General features: G+C 43.7%; 1 protein-coding gene across 1 annotated transcript in view; it reads left to right on the top strand.

The window, feature by feature from the left end:
* The window catches only part of LOC120985818 (aromatase-like), a 152,119-nt gene that overhangs the window by 46,964 nt on the left and 88,769 nt on the right, over positions 1 to 16,386 (top strand). The window contains 1 exon segment of the mRNA XM_040413988.1: positions 12,549 to 12,703. Coding sequence (XP_040269922.1) covers positions 12,549 to 12,703 — 155 coding nt within the window.

Genomic DNA, 16,386 nt, shown 5'->3' with positions numbered 1-16,386 from the left:
TCCAAAATGGGGTCACTTGTGGGGTAGTTATACTGCCCTGGCATTTTCCAGGGGCCCTAATGTCTGGTAAGTAGGTAAATGACCTGTGAAATCCGAAAGGTGCTCTTTGGATGTGGGCCCCTTTGCCCACCTAGGCTGCAAAAAAGTGTCACACATCTGGTATCTCCGTACTCAGGAGAAGGTGGGGAATGTGTTTTGGGGTGTCATTTTACATATACCCATGCTGGGTGAGAGAAATATCTTGGCAAAAGACAACTTTTCCCATTTTTTTTATACAAAGTTGGCATTTGACCAAGATATTTATCTCACCCAGCATGGGTATATGTAAAATGACACCCCAAAACATATTCCCCAACTTCTGCTGAATACGGAGATACCACATGTGTGACACTTTTTTGCAGCCTAGGTGGGCAAAGGTGCCCAAATTCCTTTTAGGAGGGCATTTTTAGACATTTGGATACCAGACTTCTTCTCACGCTTTGGGGCCCCTAAAATGCCAGGGCAGTATAAATACCCCACATGTGACCCCATTTTGGAAAGAGGACACCCCAAGGTATTCAATGAGGGGCATGGCGAGTTCATTGAAAAAAAAAATTTGGCACAAGTTAGCGGAAATAGATTTTTTTGATTTTGTTCTCACAAAGTCTCCCTTTCCGCTAACTTGGGACAAAAATTTCAATCTTTCATGGACTCAATATGCCCCTCAGCGAATACCTTGGGGTGTCTTCTTTCCAAAATGGTGTTATTTGTGGGGTGTTTGTACTGCCCTGGCATTTGAGGGTCTCCGCAATCATTACATGTATGCCCAGCATTAGGAGTTTCTGCTATTCTCCTTATATTGAGCATACGGGTAATGAGATTTTTTTTTTCCGTTCAGCCTCTGGGCTGAAAGAAAAAAATGAACGGCACAGATTTCTTCATTCGCATCGATCAATGTGGATGAAAAAATCTCTGCCAAAAAAAGAAAAAGGAGGGGAAAGGCGTCTGCCAGGACATAGGAGCTCCGCCCAACATCCATACCCACTTCAGCTCGTATGCCCTGGCAAACCAGATTTCTCCATTCACATCAATCGATGTGGATGAATAAATCATTGCCGGGATTTTTTTTTTTATATATACAAAGTGTTTGCCAAAGTATATGAACACCGCCACCTCCTCAGCTCATATGCCTCGGCAAACGTATCTTTTACTGCAGAGGAGAAATCTCGTCTTGCAGCGCCGCATACACCGACTTGCGTGTAATCTGACAGCAGCGCAATGCTTCTGTCCGAATGCACATCAGTGCTGCAGCTAGTCGATCGGTTGGTCCACCTGAAAGGTAAAAAAAACAAAACAAAAAAGAAAAAACCAGGCCGCAAAGCAATAACTTTATTAACTGTTGAACAGAACATAGAAACTTTTTTTAAACTTTTTTAACTGAACATATAACTTTTTTACTTACCGGTATTTTTTTTTTTGTTTAGTTTTTTTTACCTTTTATAGAACAAACCTCTCCTTCCCCATGGGACAATGTGCAAAGCGCAAATCGCCCAAAGATGTGGCGAAGTACGTTATGCACTTTATCCCAGGTGAAAGGAGAGGTTTGCAGCAGCTGTGAGTGAATGGGCCCTAATAGCCCTGTGTGCCTGTCCTGGTGAGATGTGATCCCTATGCTAGGTGTACCTGTGTGTGGTACTTCCGGAAACACTCTCCATAGCATAGGGCAGGGTGGTCAGCACAGTCAGGACAGAAATAGCGGGTGTCACGCCTTATTCCACTCCTGCTACAGACACGACATCTTTTTCGGGGTGACGGTTGGGTTGAGGTACCAGGAACGACACTGGGGAAATGTCGCTCGTGTAGACAGCTAACTACACTGGTGGATGGGGCCACGGAACCTCCTGGGTAAAGGAGGTTCTCGATGATCTCTTCCTGGAATTTGAGGAAGGATCCTGTTCTCCCAGCCTTACTGTAGAGAACAAAACTATTGTAGAGCGCCAATTGAATTAAATATACAGACACCTTCTTATACCAGCGTCTGGTTCTGCGGGAAACTAAATACGGAGACAACATCTGGTCATTGAAGTCCACCCCTCCCATGAGCGCATTATAGTCGTGGACACAGAGGGGCTTTTCAATGACACGGGTTGCTCGCTCAATTTGGATTGTCGTGTCTGCGTGAATGGAGGAGAGCATGTAAACGTCACGCTTGTCTCTCCATTTCACCGCGAGCAGTTCTTCGTTACACAAGGCAGCCCTCTGCCCCCTTGCAAGACGGGTGGTTACAAGCCGTTGGGGGAAGCCCACGCGACTAGTTCGCGCGGTGCCACAGGCGCAAATCCGTTCTATAAACAAATGCCTAAAGAGGGCCACACTTGTGTAGAAATTGTCCACATAAAGATGGTACCCCTTGCCGAATAAGGGTGACACCAAGTCCCAGACTGTCTTCCCACTGCTCCCCAGGTAGTCAGGGCAACCGACCGGCTCCAGGGTCTGATCTTTTCCCTCATAGATCCGAAATTTGTGGGTATAGCCTGTGGCCCTTTCACAGAGCTTATACAATTTGACCCCATACCGGGCACGCTTGCTTGGGATGTATTGTTTGAAGCCAAGGCGCCCGGTAAAATGTATTAGGGACTCGTCTACGCAGATGTTTTGCTCAGGGGTATACAAATCTGCAAATTTCAGGTTGAAATGGTCTATGAGGGGCCGAATTTTGTGGAGCCGGTCAAAAGCAGGGTGGCCTCTGGGACGGGAGGTGGTATTGTCGCTAAAATGCAGAAAACGTAGGATGGTCTCAAATCGTGTCCTGGACATAGCAGCAGAGAACATGGGCATGTGATGAATTGGGTGCGTTGACCAATATGACCGCAATTCATGTTTTTTTGTCAGGCCCATGTTGAGGAGAAGGCCCAAAAAAATTTTAAGTTCGGAAACTTGGACTGGTTTCCACCGGAAAGGCTGGGCATAATAGCTTCCCGGGTTAGCGGTTATAAATTGTGTGGCATATTGGTTGGTCTCTGCCACGACTAAGTCCAAGAGCTCCGCAGTCAAGAACAGCTCAAAAAATCCCAGGGCCGAACCGATTTGAGCCGTCTCAACCCGAACTCCAGACTGGGCGGTGAAAGGGGGAACTACTGGTGCGGCTGAAGTTGGTGACTGCCAATCAGGATTTGCCAGCACCTCAGGGACTCTAGGGGCTCTACGGGCCTGTCTTTGCGGTGGCTGCGACGGGGTAACTATTGCACGTGCCACCGTACCAGCTTCAACTGCCCTTCTGGTGCTCGCTACTTCACCATGTTGTACGGCAGTGCTGGTACTAGGTCCAGGAAGGGCTGCGCTGCTGGTGTATGCCTCACCACGTGATCCGGCAGCGACAGCCCCACTCTGCTGCTCTTGAAGCGGATCCTGCGTAACCTGTGGTCTAGCGACATGGGGCCGGGTACGCCTGGTGCTGCCAGGGACCTCCACCTCCTCGTCCGAACTTTGGGTCAGAGAGCCACTGCTTTCCACAGGTTCATATTCTGACCCGCTAGATTCGTCAGATGAGGGTTCCCACTCCTCATCCGACTGGGTCAGAATCCTGTAGGCCTCTTCAGAAGAATACCCCCTGTTTGACATTTTGGACTACTAAATTTAGGGGTATTCCCTGAGACTACCCAAGAAAAAAAGCAAACCTGTCTTACAAAGGGGAGGCTAGCGAAGTACCGGAGGCTGCTGCGGTTGATAAAAAATATCAAAACTGATTTTTTTATCGCCGCAGTGCGTGTAAAATGAATGTGCAGTGATCAAAAAATAATAATTTTTTGTCACTGCGGTGGGGCGGGCGTGGGTGAACGCACGTGTGGGCGACCGATCAGGCCTGATCGGGCAAACACTGCGTTTTGGGTGGAGGGCAAACTAAAGTGACACTAATACTATTATAGATCTGACCGTGATCAGTTTTGATCACTTACAGATACTATAAAAGTACAAATGCTGATTAGCGATACGCTAAACAGCGAATAAAAGTGATTGTGGTGCGGTGGGGTGGGCGCTAACTGACGCTAACTACCTAACCAAGGGGCCTAAACTATCCCTAAAACCTAACAGCCAATACCAGTGAAAAAAAAAAAGTGACAGTTTACACTGATCACTTTTTTTCCTTTCACTAGTGATTGACAGGGGCGATCAAAGGGGTGATCAAAGGGTTAATTGGGGTGCAGGTGGGTGATCTGGGGCTAAGGTGTAGTGTTGGTGCTACTCACAGTTCAGTCTGCTCCTGTGCTGGATCCAACCGACGAAAAGGACCAGCACAGGAGCAGACAAGCCATATAACAGATCATATTTACTAATATGATCTGTTATATGACTTTGGATTGGATTTTTTGAAAATCGCCAGCCTGCCAGCCAATGATCGTTGCTGGCAGGCTGGTGACGAAATACTTCTTTTAATTTTGCCGGCCCGCGATGCGCATGCGCGGGCCGGCTTTGAGCGAAATCTCGCGTCTCGCGAGATGACGCGTATATGCGTGACTCTGCGCAGCGCTGCCACCTCCGGAACGCAATCCTGCGTTAGGCGGTCCGGAGGTGGTTAAAGTTTTCCTTCACTCTCCCGCTCTATGTTATATTTTTAATAATGAAATAAATAAATGTTATATTTTATAATGACCAGAAACGGGAGTCTATTAGTCTAGGTAACTAGACTATTTGAATTATATAAACATTTTTTTTTTCCTGGGTCTAAAGGGTCTTTGAAAATTTGCATAAAAACAACTCGTTTCGTGGAATTATGATCCCCTTCATCAGGTTAGCATTTATAAACAAGCATGTGGTGATATGTTTATAAATGCTAACCTGATGAAGGGGATCATAATTCCCCGAAACGCGTTGTTTTTATACTGTATGCATTTTAAATGAAATAAAGAAGATTTTACAACTCAAGATGGTCTCAATCGGGTTTTGAAGCCCTGAAGCAGGATTTTGAATTCTTCATACAACTGCCTTTCTGGAAGGACTGGACATCCCTCTGCAAAGGAACCCCGACCTGCGTCAGCACACCCGAACACTAGTTCTTGTTTTATAAGTCTACAATAGTGTTGTGCCTTTACTAGCACAATCTAAAAAGGTAAGCCTCCACTTTATATTGTAAATTAAAATTTAAAAAAATGAATCTGTCATTCTAATCATGCCTGTAATTATATCACCTGTGTGCATAGATAACACAGGATCCACCATTCACAAGAGGTGATTGTCAAAGCTTATCTATTCCCTTGTACAATGACCTCTACATAGGTCACAGAGCATGCCTTGAAAACTCTCACATAGAAGTCAAAGAGGTGCCCTCCCGACCATTGTGTCTATGGCCCATGTGGCTGCCATCAGGGGCGTTGCTAGGGTCTCAAAAGATCCCGGGCCCAAGCCCAAATAAATATGGCCCAATTCTCTAAGTTGACCCTCCTCCCGGACACTGCCTTTTACTGTATTTGCTATACAGCAGAACATACCTCTCACATCCAGAGCCTCCCAGGTGATGTATATCTTGTCATCATGTTCTCCATTTGGTCCAGACAACTTCTTTCAGTTGTGCCTCGGCTCTGCAGAGTGTGAAACAAAGACATCTTAGGTTCCACACTTTTCTATCATCATCCCCCAACCTCGAGTCCCAACAGTGTTAACCTGCTGCTCACTGTGCCCCCAATACCCCCAAATTCTATCCTGAAGAAAAGTTAGCGCCATACAGATAGTTCTCCACATAGTAATAGTGCTCCTCAAAGTCCCACCAATAGTAATTCCCTTCTAGACTCCCCTCATTAGTAATACTGCCCCTACAGTGCTCCCAACAGTGATAATGCTCCACAATTATACCACAATTAGTAGAAAAGCCCTCCGGTATTAGTACTATCCACACAGAGTCCCCAGTAGAAATTAGGCCCCACCTATTGTTCCCCCAGTGGTAATAACGCTCTCTACAAACCCCTCAGTAGTAATAATGCCCCCCATAGTGCTCTTAGTAGAAATAAGGTGGATCTATAAGTCCCTCCTATAGAGCCCTCTGAAGTAATAAGAAAGCCTAATGTCCCCTGTATTTAAAATGCTCCCAGTATTTATATTGCCCCCTAATGCTCGCCATGCAGTTATATTCCTCCATTTAGTGCCCTCAGAAATTATAATTCCTCAGCCCCTCCACTATACAGTCCCATGTAAATAACATCCCTCTCTATCTACAGCCCCCTCCAAAATACAGTCACATGTAAAAAACACAATTTCCCTCCCTTCAGCCCCTCCAATATACAATCCTATGTAAATAACATCACCCCCTCCCCAGCCGCCTTCAACATACAGTCCCAAGTAAATAATATCACCCCCTCCCCATGCAATCCAATGTAAACAACATCAACCCCTCAACATTCAGTCCCATGTAAATAATATCACTTTCTCTCCCAGCCGCCTTCAACATGGAGTCCCATGTAAATAACATCGCCCATTCAACATTCAGTCCCATATAAATAACATCACTCCCTCCCGCAGCCACCATCAACATACAGTCTCATGTAAATAACATCACTTCCTCCCTCAGGCCCCTCCAACATTCAGTCCTATGTAAATAACATCACTCCCTCTCACAGCCACCATCAACATACAGTCCCATGTAAATAACATCAACCCCTCCCACAGCTGCCTTTGGCATACAGTCCTATGTAAATAATATCACTCCTTCCCACAGCCACCATCAACATACAGTCCCATGTAAATATAATCATCCTGCCCCAGCCACCTCCAGCATGCAGTCCCATGTAAATAACATCACCCCCTCAACATTCAGTACCATGTAAATAACATCACTCCACCCCACTCTGACATACAGTCCCATGTAAATAACATCCCTCCCTTCAGCCCTAACATACAGTCCAGTTAAATAACCACAATCCCCAACTTACTCTGCCTCTCACACTGAGTAATCTACCCCTTCACTTACCTCTCCTCATAGCAGGACTCTTTACTGCTGAGCGCCATCCTCTCCAGCGCTGATCACATGATGGTGACATCAACGCAGATCCCTCTCAGCCACTGCCTTTTGGGCTGATCACATTGACTGTGATGTCATTACAGGTCCTTCAACTCTTCCAGTGCATTAGATTCAATTGTATTGCCGTGCTGAGGATAGCAATATAGTTGAATCTATCTGGCAGGCAGTACATTCGGGGCCTGGGACAAAACATCTGGGGGCCAGGCCCTGAATGATTTAGCCTAGCAGCACCCCTTGCTGCCATAAAGCAATTTTCTTAATACTTTCTGAATGCTGTTTAGAACAGCTCAGGCAAGATGGCTGCTGCTATAATTATGTTCAGGAAACAGAAAAAATAAATTTACCATCTGAAAATAAAAGCTGGTTAGAAAAAAAGGAGATGTATCTGATTTTAAAGGGGTTGTCCGTGTTCAGAGCTGAACCCGGACATACCCAGAATTTCACCCAGGCAGCCCCCTAACAAGAGCATCGGAGCAGTTCATGTTCCAATGCTCTCCTTTGCACTGCACTGAATCGCGCAGGGCAAAGGCAATTTGTAGAGTTCCGGTGACTTACCGGGCTCTCCTTTGGGCTGCCAGATGGAGGCTTCCACCCAGCAGTAAGCCTAGTGACGTCACCGGTACTGATGGGCGGGCTTTAGCACTGCCCTAGCCTGTAAAATGGCTAGGGCAGCGCTAAAGACGGCCCATTAGAACTGGTGACGTCACCAAACACGTAAATAGTAAATAGTAAATCCTGCGCAGGGCAAGGGAGAGCATCGGAGCATGAACTGCTCTGATGCTCAAGTCAGGGGGGGCTGCCTAAGTGAAATTATGGGTATGTCAGGGTTCACCTCTAAACCCGGACAACCACGTTAACTGGCAGTAAAAAAAATTGGTGACACATTTCCTTTAAGACACTTCCCATTGTATTCAAATCCATGATTGTGTCTGCTGTAAAACCACAAAAAAAAAGCATGTAAATACAGCCATCCTTAATTAGCTCACTTGTAGAGCATGTTGTATCTTTTTTTGCGGGGCCACGGAATGATACTATGGATGCGGACACCACACCGTGTGCTGTCTGCATCTTTTGTGGCCCCATTGAATTGAATGGGTCCGCACCCATTCTGCAAAATCACGGAACGGGTGTGGACCTGTTCATACGGCCATGTGAATGCGCCCTTAGAATGTATGGGCTCCAATGAGCCGAAGTTAGTTATTCACGAAGTCGTGCGTGACTTTGTTGAAACACTTCAGTAGATGATTTTTAAAGTGGAAAACTACTTTAAAACTTGAAACCAAACTCGGCTTCGGTTCCGAGGTACTAGTCGGTCCCCAAGGCGAGTTCGGTTTCAAGTTTTAAAGTGGTTTTCCACTTTAAAAATCAACTACCAAAGTTATTCAACTAAGTCACGCGCGACTTCGCAAATAACTTACTTCGGCTCATTGGAGCCCATACATTCTCCGTACAGTATTATTCCGAAGCTTTGAATGAAGTGACTTTGGATGAAGCAGCTGAAGCTCGCTTCGCTCAACACTAGTGAGTGGCCTTCACGCTGTTTACCCTAGGCCAGTCACATCACGACCACGGTCATATGGCCTAGGTGCATTTAGCCCCTTCATTGAAACAGAGGATAGGTTATCGGTTACAAACAGTCAGATAACCCCTTTAATGGCAATTTTCTGACTTACATGATTTCTTACTTTACACATATTCTGTTATATTTGTTTTGTTGGCATATATCAGGAACTTCACTTATGCCCTGTGTGGCATTGATTACAGCTCTGGCTTGATATTTTTTGTTTTGTGATTTTAAAAAGTAAAAAATGTAATGAAAGAGATTTGATAAAAAAAAATTGTTAGCAAAGCAGAGGTAATATAACATATGCAGTTTTTGTGGTGTAGTAATGGTCCAGGTTTCTGATGCGATATTGCCATTGTAGTTAAATATATGCTTAGGTTTGAGACACACAAAGACTTGACAGCTCCAGTGTTTACTGTCAACTTTTATCCACTGCTGTGGTCCAGAGGCAGTCACTGAGTTGCATGTTCTCAGTGTATTTCACGGGACTGCATCTGTCACTTGCATTAAAGGGGTGTGAAGCAGGTCATTTTTCTTACAGAAGGCTCAGACTTTTATTTAAAGACACCAATTCACTGCCACTGTTGTCCCAATGTTCCTGGGTCCCCTCTCAGTACACAGGAAATGACTGCTCAGCCAATCAGTGGCTGAAGTGGGTCACTACTGTGGCCAGTGATTGGTTGAGCAGTCATTTCCTGTGTGTTGAAAGGGATCGGGAAGGAGAGACCTGTTTACTGGTTTAACAGTACCTGTGGGAGATTGGTGAGGTGACAGTTGTTTCTTTTATGCTTTTCTTTTTACACATTTTAAGCATTTGTGAAAAAAGCACCCATCGGACATATATATACTGTATATACAGTCCTGATCAAAAGTTTAAGACCATTTGAAAAATGGCAAAAAATCATATTTTACATTGTTGGATCTTAACAAGGTTCCTAGTAGAGCTTCAACATGCAACAAGAAGAAATGAGAGTGAGACAAAACATTTTTTGAGCATTCAATTAATTGAAAATAACGATTAAACTGAAACAGGCTGTTTTTCAGCTGATCAAAAGTTTAGGACCACATGCCTTTAAAAGGCCAAATCTGTGCAAAGATGTGGATTCATTTTCATTTTCTGTCAAGTAGTCACACGTTGTGATGGCAAAGGCAAAAAAACCCTCTCTTTTTGAACGTGGTTGGGTTGTTGAACTGCATAAGCAGGGTCTCTCACAGCGCTCCATCACTGCTGAGGTGGGACGCAGTAAGACAGTCATTTTGAATTTCTTAAATGATCCTGAGGGTTATGGAACAAAAGTCAAGTGGAAGACCCGAAAAAATTTCATCAGCACTGAGCCGGAGGATCCAATTGGCTGTCCGTCAAGACACTGGACGATCCTCGACCCAAATTAAGGCCCTTACTGGTGCTGACTGCAGCCCCATAACCATCAGACGGCATCTGAGACTGAAGGGCTTCAAAAACAAAAAACCTCTTCAAAGACCTCGTCTCCTTGAACGCCACAGAACTGCTCGTTTGGACTTTGCCAAAGAGCACCAAAGATGGGACATTCAAAGGTGGAAGAAAGTTTTATTCTCTGATGAGAAAAAATTTAACCTTGCTGGTCCTGATGGTTTCCAACGTTACTGGCATGACAAGCAGATCCCACCTGAGATGTTTTCTACGCGCCACAGTGGAGGGGGCGCCATAATGGTCTGGGGTGCTTTTTTCTTCAGTGGAACAGAGGAGCTTCAGGAAGTGCAGGGGCGTCAAACTGCCGCTGGCTATGTCCAGATGTTGCAGAGAGCATTCCTCATGACTGAGGGCCCTCGTCTGTGTGGTAACGACTGGGTTTTTCAACAGGACAACGCTACAGTACACAATGCCCGCAGGACATGGGACTTCTTTCAGGAGAATAACATCACTCTTTTGGCCCATCCTGCGGGTTCCCCTGATCGAAATCCAATTGAGAACCTTTGGGGACGGATGGCAAGGGAAGTTTACAAAAATGGACAACAGTTCCAGACAGTAGATGGCCTTTGTGCAGCCGTCTTCACCACTTGGAGAAATGTTCCCACTCACCTCATGGAAACGCTTGCATCAAGCATGCCGAAACGAATTTTTGAAGTGATAAACAATAACGGCGGAGCTACTCATTACTGAGTTCATGTTTGGAAGTTGGATTTCTGTTTTGGGGGGGTTTATTTTTTTTTTTGGAGGTGTGGTCCTAAACTTTTGATTAGCTGAAAAACAGCCTGTTTCAGTTTATTCGTTGTTTTCATTAAATTGAATGCTTAAAAAATGTTTTGTCAAACTCCCATTTCTTCTTGTTGCATGTTGAAGCTCTACTTGGAACCTTGTTAAGAACCAGCCATGCTAAATATGATTTTTTGTCATTTTTCAAGTGGTCTTAAACTTATTATCAGGACTGTATATCCTTTCTAAGCATAAAGATAAAAATAACTAACGCAACCATAATAATGACACAGCAGCAACAGATACCTGAAATCTCATTAAATCAGTGTAACATAGACAGGCAAATATATTGTGATAAACTGAGATATTCCTGACTGATCCCCTCCTGTATTTAATATTTCTTTATGTGATAGCTGATGATTCATTCCCTTTGAACCAATCAAAAAGAATTAGAAAAATGGCAGATGATCAAAAGTGGGACCAATTATATGTATAACGGCAGAAATAACACAAAAGAGAAGTAAAAATTATATCAAGGTGCCCTATGCTATAAAGGCCTCATGCACACGGCCGTGCTCCGCGGCCGAGAGCGGTCCGTGGTAACCCGGCCGGGATTCCTTCTGACAGCAGGAGCGCACGGCGTCATTGGTTGCTATGACGCTGTGCGCTTCATGCCGCCGCTGCTGTACAGTGATACACTGGTATGATCTATGCCGAACTAAGATGATAAAAGAAGCCTTAAGGCTTAAAGCCTGTGACCAGGAAAGGCTGTTTGTCGTTGTGAGCTATGTTCACATGTTTTGGGCAATCATTAATCTTTATAGTTTCTGTATTGCTTACATATGGGAAACCATGTGTCAATGTATCCCATTTCCATTCATTTTAGTATAAATACATTTTCCTATCTGTCACCATCTAGTGCTAAAAAGTATCTGTTATCATTGCTTTAAGACAGGGATCAGATACCTCCGGCACTTCAGCTGTTTTGAAACTATAAGTCCCAGAATCCTCCTTTCACTTCTGTGAGTGTTACAAGAACAGCCAAGTACGTTTGCATGCTGGGAGTTGTAGTTTCAAAGCATCTGGAGTGCGGAAGGTTGCTGACCCCTGCTTCATGTACATGACTGAACTGTTACTGCAAAGCCGTAAGCACTGAGTGTGCTGCTGCATGGTAGTTATTTTCGCATGCCACTGTATTCTCCCCCAAAAGGAATACTTCTATTAAGGCCTCCAGCACACGACTGTATCTGTTTTTGGGGGTCCGCAAATCGCAGATGTGCAAAACACAGATAGAGCCAGTGGGCGTTCCAAATTTTGCAGATCGGTACGTACTGCCCTCTGTTAGAAATGCCTATTCTTGTCCGCCTCACAGACAAGAATAGCACATGTACTTTTTTTTTTTTTTTTGCAGAGCTGCAGAATTGAAATACCGATGCGGACAGCACTCCATGTACTGTCCACATCTTTTGCGGCCTCATTAAAATGAATGGGTCCGCTTCCAATCGACATAAAATGTGGATCGGATGTGGACAAAAACTACAGTCGTATGCATGAGGCCTAAATTACATCCAATGTAACAGGCCACAGTTTAATCTCAGAGATTTTGTAAGAATCTAAGAAAAAGCTTTATATGCCTCAGAGGTACAGTATGGCCTATATATTGCTATGGGTTCTGAATTACAGATATGTAATATGGCCATGTGCATGAGACCTTGTGCGGATTTACAGATGAAATACAACAGAATCAGAAATGGAAAAATGAAACTTTTCATACAACAGTATTTATGATATATAGCACTGAATATGAACGTTTTCCCCCATAGATCTTCAGCGACATGCCATGTGATGAAGCATAATCATTATGTGTCACGGTTTGGCAGTAAATTGGGATTGCAATGTATTGGAATGAATGAAAATGGGTTAATTTTCAACAGTAACCCAACTCTATGGAAAGTCATAAGGCCTTTCTTTAACAAAGGTATGAAATATTTGAAATGAATTATATAAGTACAACAATAATGCATTTATAATCAATTGTGTTGGTAATGTTGTGAAAAAAGAACAGAAGAACATATTCTGGAAAGCCAGCACTAGATTAAAAGAACATTTCATTGGTTTCCAAAAGAACATCTGATACAGAACTGTGCAAAAAGCCTAACAGCCTCCAGTAGCCTAATCGTATTGTACTGTAAATTATTAATGATATTGTCCTGGTAAAAGTAAAGAAGGGTATTATGCTGCCCCCTGCTGACAATGGACAACACTGCAGAACGTCTATATGCTGTTTTAAAATATAAGCAGGAACACTTTAAGCTAAATATAGGTCATATAAAAATATATACATTATATACTCTATATATATATATATATATATATATATATATATATATATATATATATATACAATCCAAATAAATGTAATGCAGCACTCCTTAGATAAAAAGTGAAAAAATACAAAATGTATTCAACACATAGTGCAGCAACCATCGGATCCCCTCAGGTATAGTGTATCACATTTCCGTGAATGTCTTCAATTTCATAGTGCTTCATGTACTGTATACTCATGTTTTCCCAAATAGTGATAGTGATTAAAACATCCATGGCTTGCTCCAACATAATTCACACCTGTAAGAAAACCGCAACACAGGAATCCATAAAATTCAGTTACCTTATGCTCTCACGGCACTATATCACAGATGGAGCGTTCCCCCATCTCGGCATGTCTCTCTGTACACTGCGCCTGCACTGCCCTCATACCGCTGTGCGTCATCACCCGGTGTTAGAGGCAGGCCAATCTCGGTGCATGCTCTCACAGCGCTACATTAAAGATGGAGCGTTCCCCCAACTCGGCGTGTCTCCCTGTTCACTACGCCTGCGCCACCATCGCATCGCAGCGCATCATGAACCCGGCACCCAGGGCGGACCAACACTGCAACACGCGCATGCCCAACTCAGCCTCCCGCCCTGCACCCCACGCCTGCAACAGGGCGAACACCGAAGGAGCACCAAAGTTACCAAGTCTGGAAACCTGGTCAACCATCAGTATTACATCGCGCAACATCTTCATGTCGCCCAAGATTCTCTACACATCAAAGAGCTGTATTCACTAGAAGCAGCAATAAAACCTTGCATTGACCCCAGCCTGAATTACATAATCATTATAATCGTTACCTGTATTTATTGAGGACTATATTAGATATGGTATTAACCACAATCTCTGTGACCTCCCGAGAATACTACCCGGTATATTCAACACATGAACATTTGCATACGTATACTCACATATTAAAGTCCCTCTGTAATAATGGTAACGATTAATATTATGAGGTAACTGAAAAGGATAAAACCTGGGTAAGCGATCTCTCCCACAGGTGTCCACAACTCTCAATAAGTAACTGCGAAATATAAAAAAATATCATACATAAGTTGCACAATCCTTATATCATAATGTCGAGTGTCGCCAGACACAAGGGTAGCAGCAATTTGTGCGCCATCCACTACATACCTCAGTTGATCCTTCCTGAGGTCACTCTAAATTCTATGTTTAACCCTTTAGGTTTGAGTGTATCCAAGCGATGGATCCACCTTAATTCGCTTTTTTTTTTAGGAGGGACACCGTGTCTCCCCCCCTCTTTGGCATAGTCACATGATCAAGTATCATAAACCTAAGTTCCTGTTCTTTATGTTTGTACTCACTGAAGTCTTTAGATACCGGGAGGTCTTTCCTCTCATTTCTAATACTAAACCTGTGATTGTTCAAACGTGTCTTCACGTCTGTGGTTGTCTCCCCCACATACAGCAGCTTGCAGGGGCACCACAAGACGTACACCACCCACGAAGAATCACAGGTAAGATAATGTCTAATTACGCACTTTTCTCCTGTTGCTGGATGTATAAACTCCTTTCCTTTTTGCATCAATTTACAGTTTACACAGTTCAGGCCATTGTTTTTAGTTTTGAAAAAAGTAAGCGTACTTGTTCTGGAACACTCGTCCTCACTACTCTATCTTTGATGTTTCGTGTCCTTCTATAGGACATCAGTGGGGCCTCGTTAAAAGCCAACATGTTCGGGTACCAACTCTGTAGTATACCCTAGTGTCGCCTAATAATGATATGTTGCACTTTGAGACTATCCTCATTGTATGTGGATACAAACGGTACCTGGTTGGGACTTTTCTTGGGGCATGCTTTTTTCACCTCCTCCCGAGGGATCGATTTTACTTTATTAATATGCCCCTTCACTAATGTTGAGGGATATCCCCTTTCTAGGAACGAGTCCCCCATTTTTTCCAAGGCTTTATTTAAATGATCTTCCTCATCTACAATCCTTTTAACCCGTAACATCTGACTATATGGGAGCGATTTAATCATCCTAGTCGGATGACAGCTTGTATATTGTAACAGAGTATTTTTATCAGTTTCCTTAACATGCAAATCTGTGTGCAACTGCCCATTCTTTATATACACCTGTGTATCCAGAAATTGTGCTCTTTCACTGGATGCCACTAATGTGAACTTGATATGTTCATCCATATTATTAAGGAACACATGAAATTCAGATAAAGCATCTTGGGTTCCAGTCCAGATGAGGAACACGTCGTCTATGTACCTCCACCACATAAGCACATGTCTATAGTGGGGAGATACATAGACAAGGCGCTCCTCAAGCGAACGAACAAAGATATTTGCATAAGTGGGCACGACATTAGAGCCCATGGCCGCGCCCACCCACTGCAAATAAAATCTGTCCTGGAACCCAAAATAGTTGCACTTTAATGTAAGTTCCAAGAGATCCAGAAGAAAGCGTGTACTCTGTACAGAATACGTAGATCCTTCTAGTGCCCTACCCACAGCTTGCAATCCCTCTCCATGGTCAATGGATGTATAGAAGGACACTATATCAAATGACGCCAAAATACTATCATCTGGTACTTTAACTGTTGATATCTTCTCCAAAAAAAGGGGGGGAGACAGGGTGTCCCTCCTAAAAAAATGCGAATTGAGGTGGATCCATCGCTTGGATACACTCAAACCTAAAGGATTAAACAGAATTTAGAGTGACCTCAGGAATGATCAACTGAGGTATGTAGTGGATGGCGCACAAATTGCTGCTACCCTTGTGTCTGGCGACACTCGAGTCATTGTAGATGATACATTATGATATAAGGATTGTGCAACTTATGTATGATATTTTTTTATATTCCGCAGTTACTTATTGAGAGTTGTGGACACCTGTGGGAGAGATCGCTTACCCAGGTTTTATCCATTTCAGTTACCTTATAATATTAATCGTTACCATTATTACAGAGGGACTTTAATATGTGAGTATACGTATGCAAATGTTCATGTGTTGAATATACCGGGTAGTATTCCCGGGAGGTCACATAGATTGTGGTCAATACCATATCTAATATAGTCCTCAATAAATACAGGTAACGATTATAATGATTATGTAATTCAGGCTGGGGTCAATACAAGGTTTTATTGCTGCTTCTAGTGAATACAGCGTTTTGATGTATAGAGAATCTTGGGCGACATGAAGATGTTGCGCGATGTAATACTGATGGTTGACCAGGTTTCTTTGGTGCTCCTTCGGTGTTCGCCCTGTTGCAGGCGTGGGGTGCAGGGCGGGAGGCTGAGTTGGGCATGCGCGTGTTGCAG

The sequence above is a fragment of the Bufo bufo genome, chromosome 1 (genome assembly GCF_905171765.1).
Source record: "Bufo bufo chromosome 1, aBufBuf1.1, whole genome shotgun sequence".
Taxonomy (NCBI): Eukaryota; Metazoa; Chordata; class Amphibia; order Anura; family Bufonidae; genus Bufo; species Bufo bufo.
The sequence above is the reverse complement of the archived record's forward strand: the minus strand, read 5'-3'. Positions and strand labels throughout refer to the sequence as shown.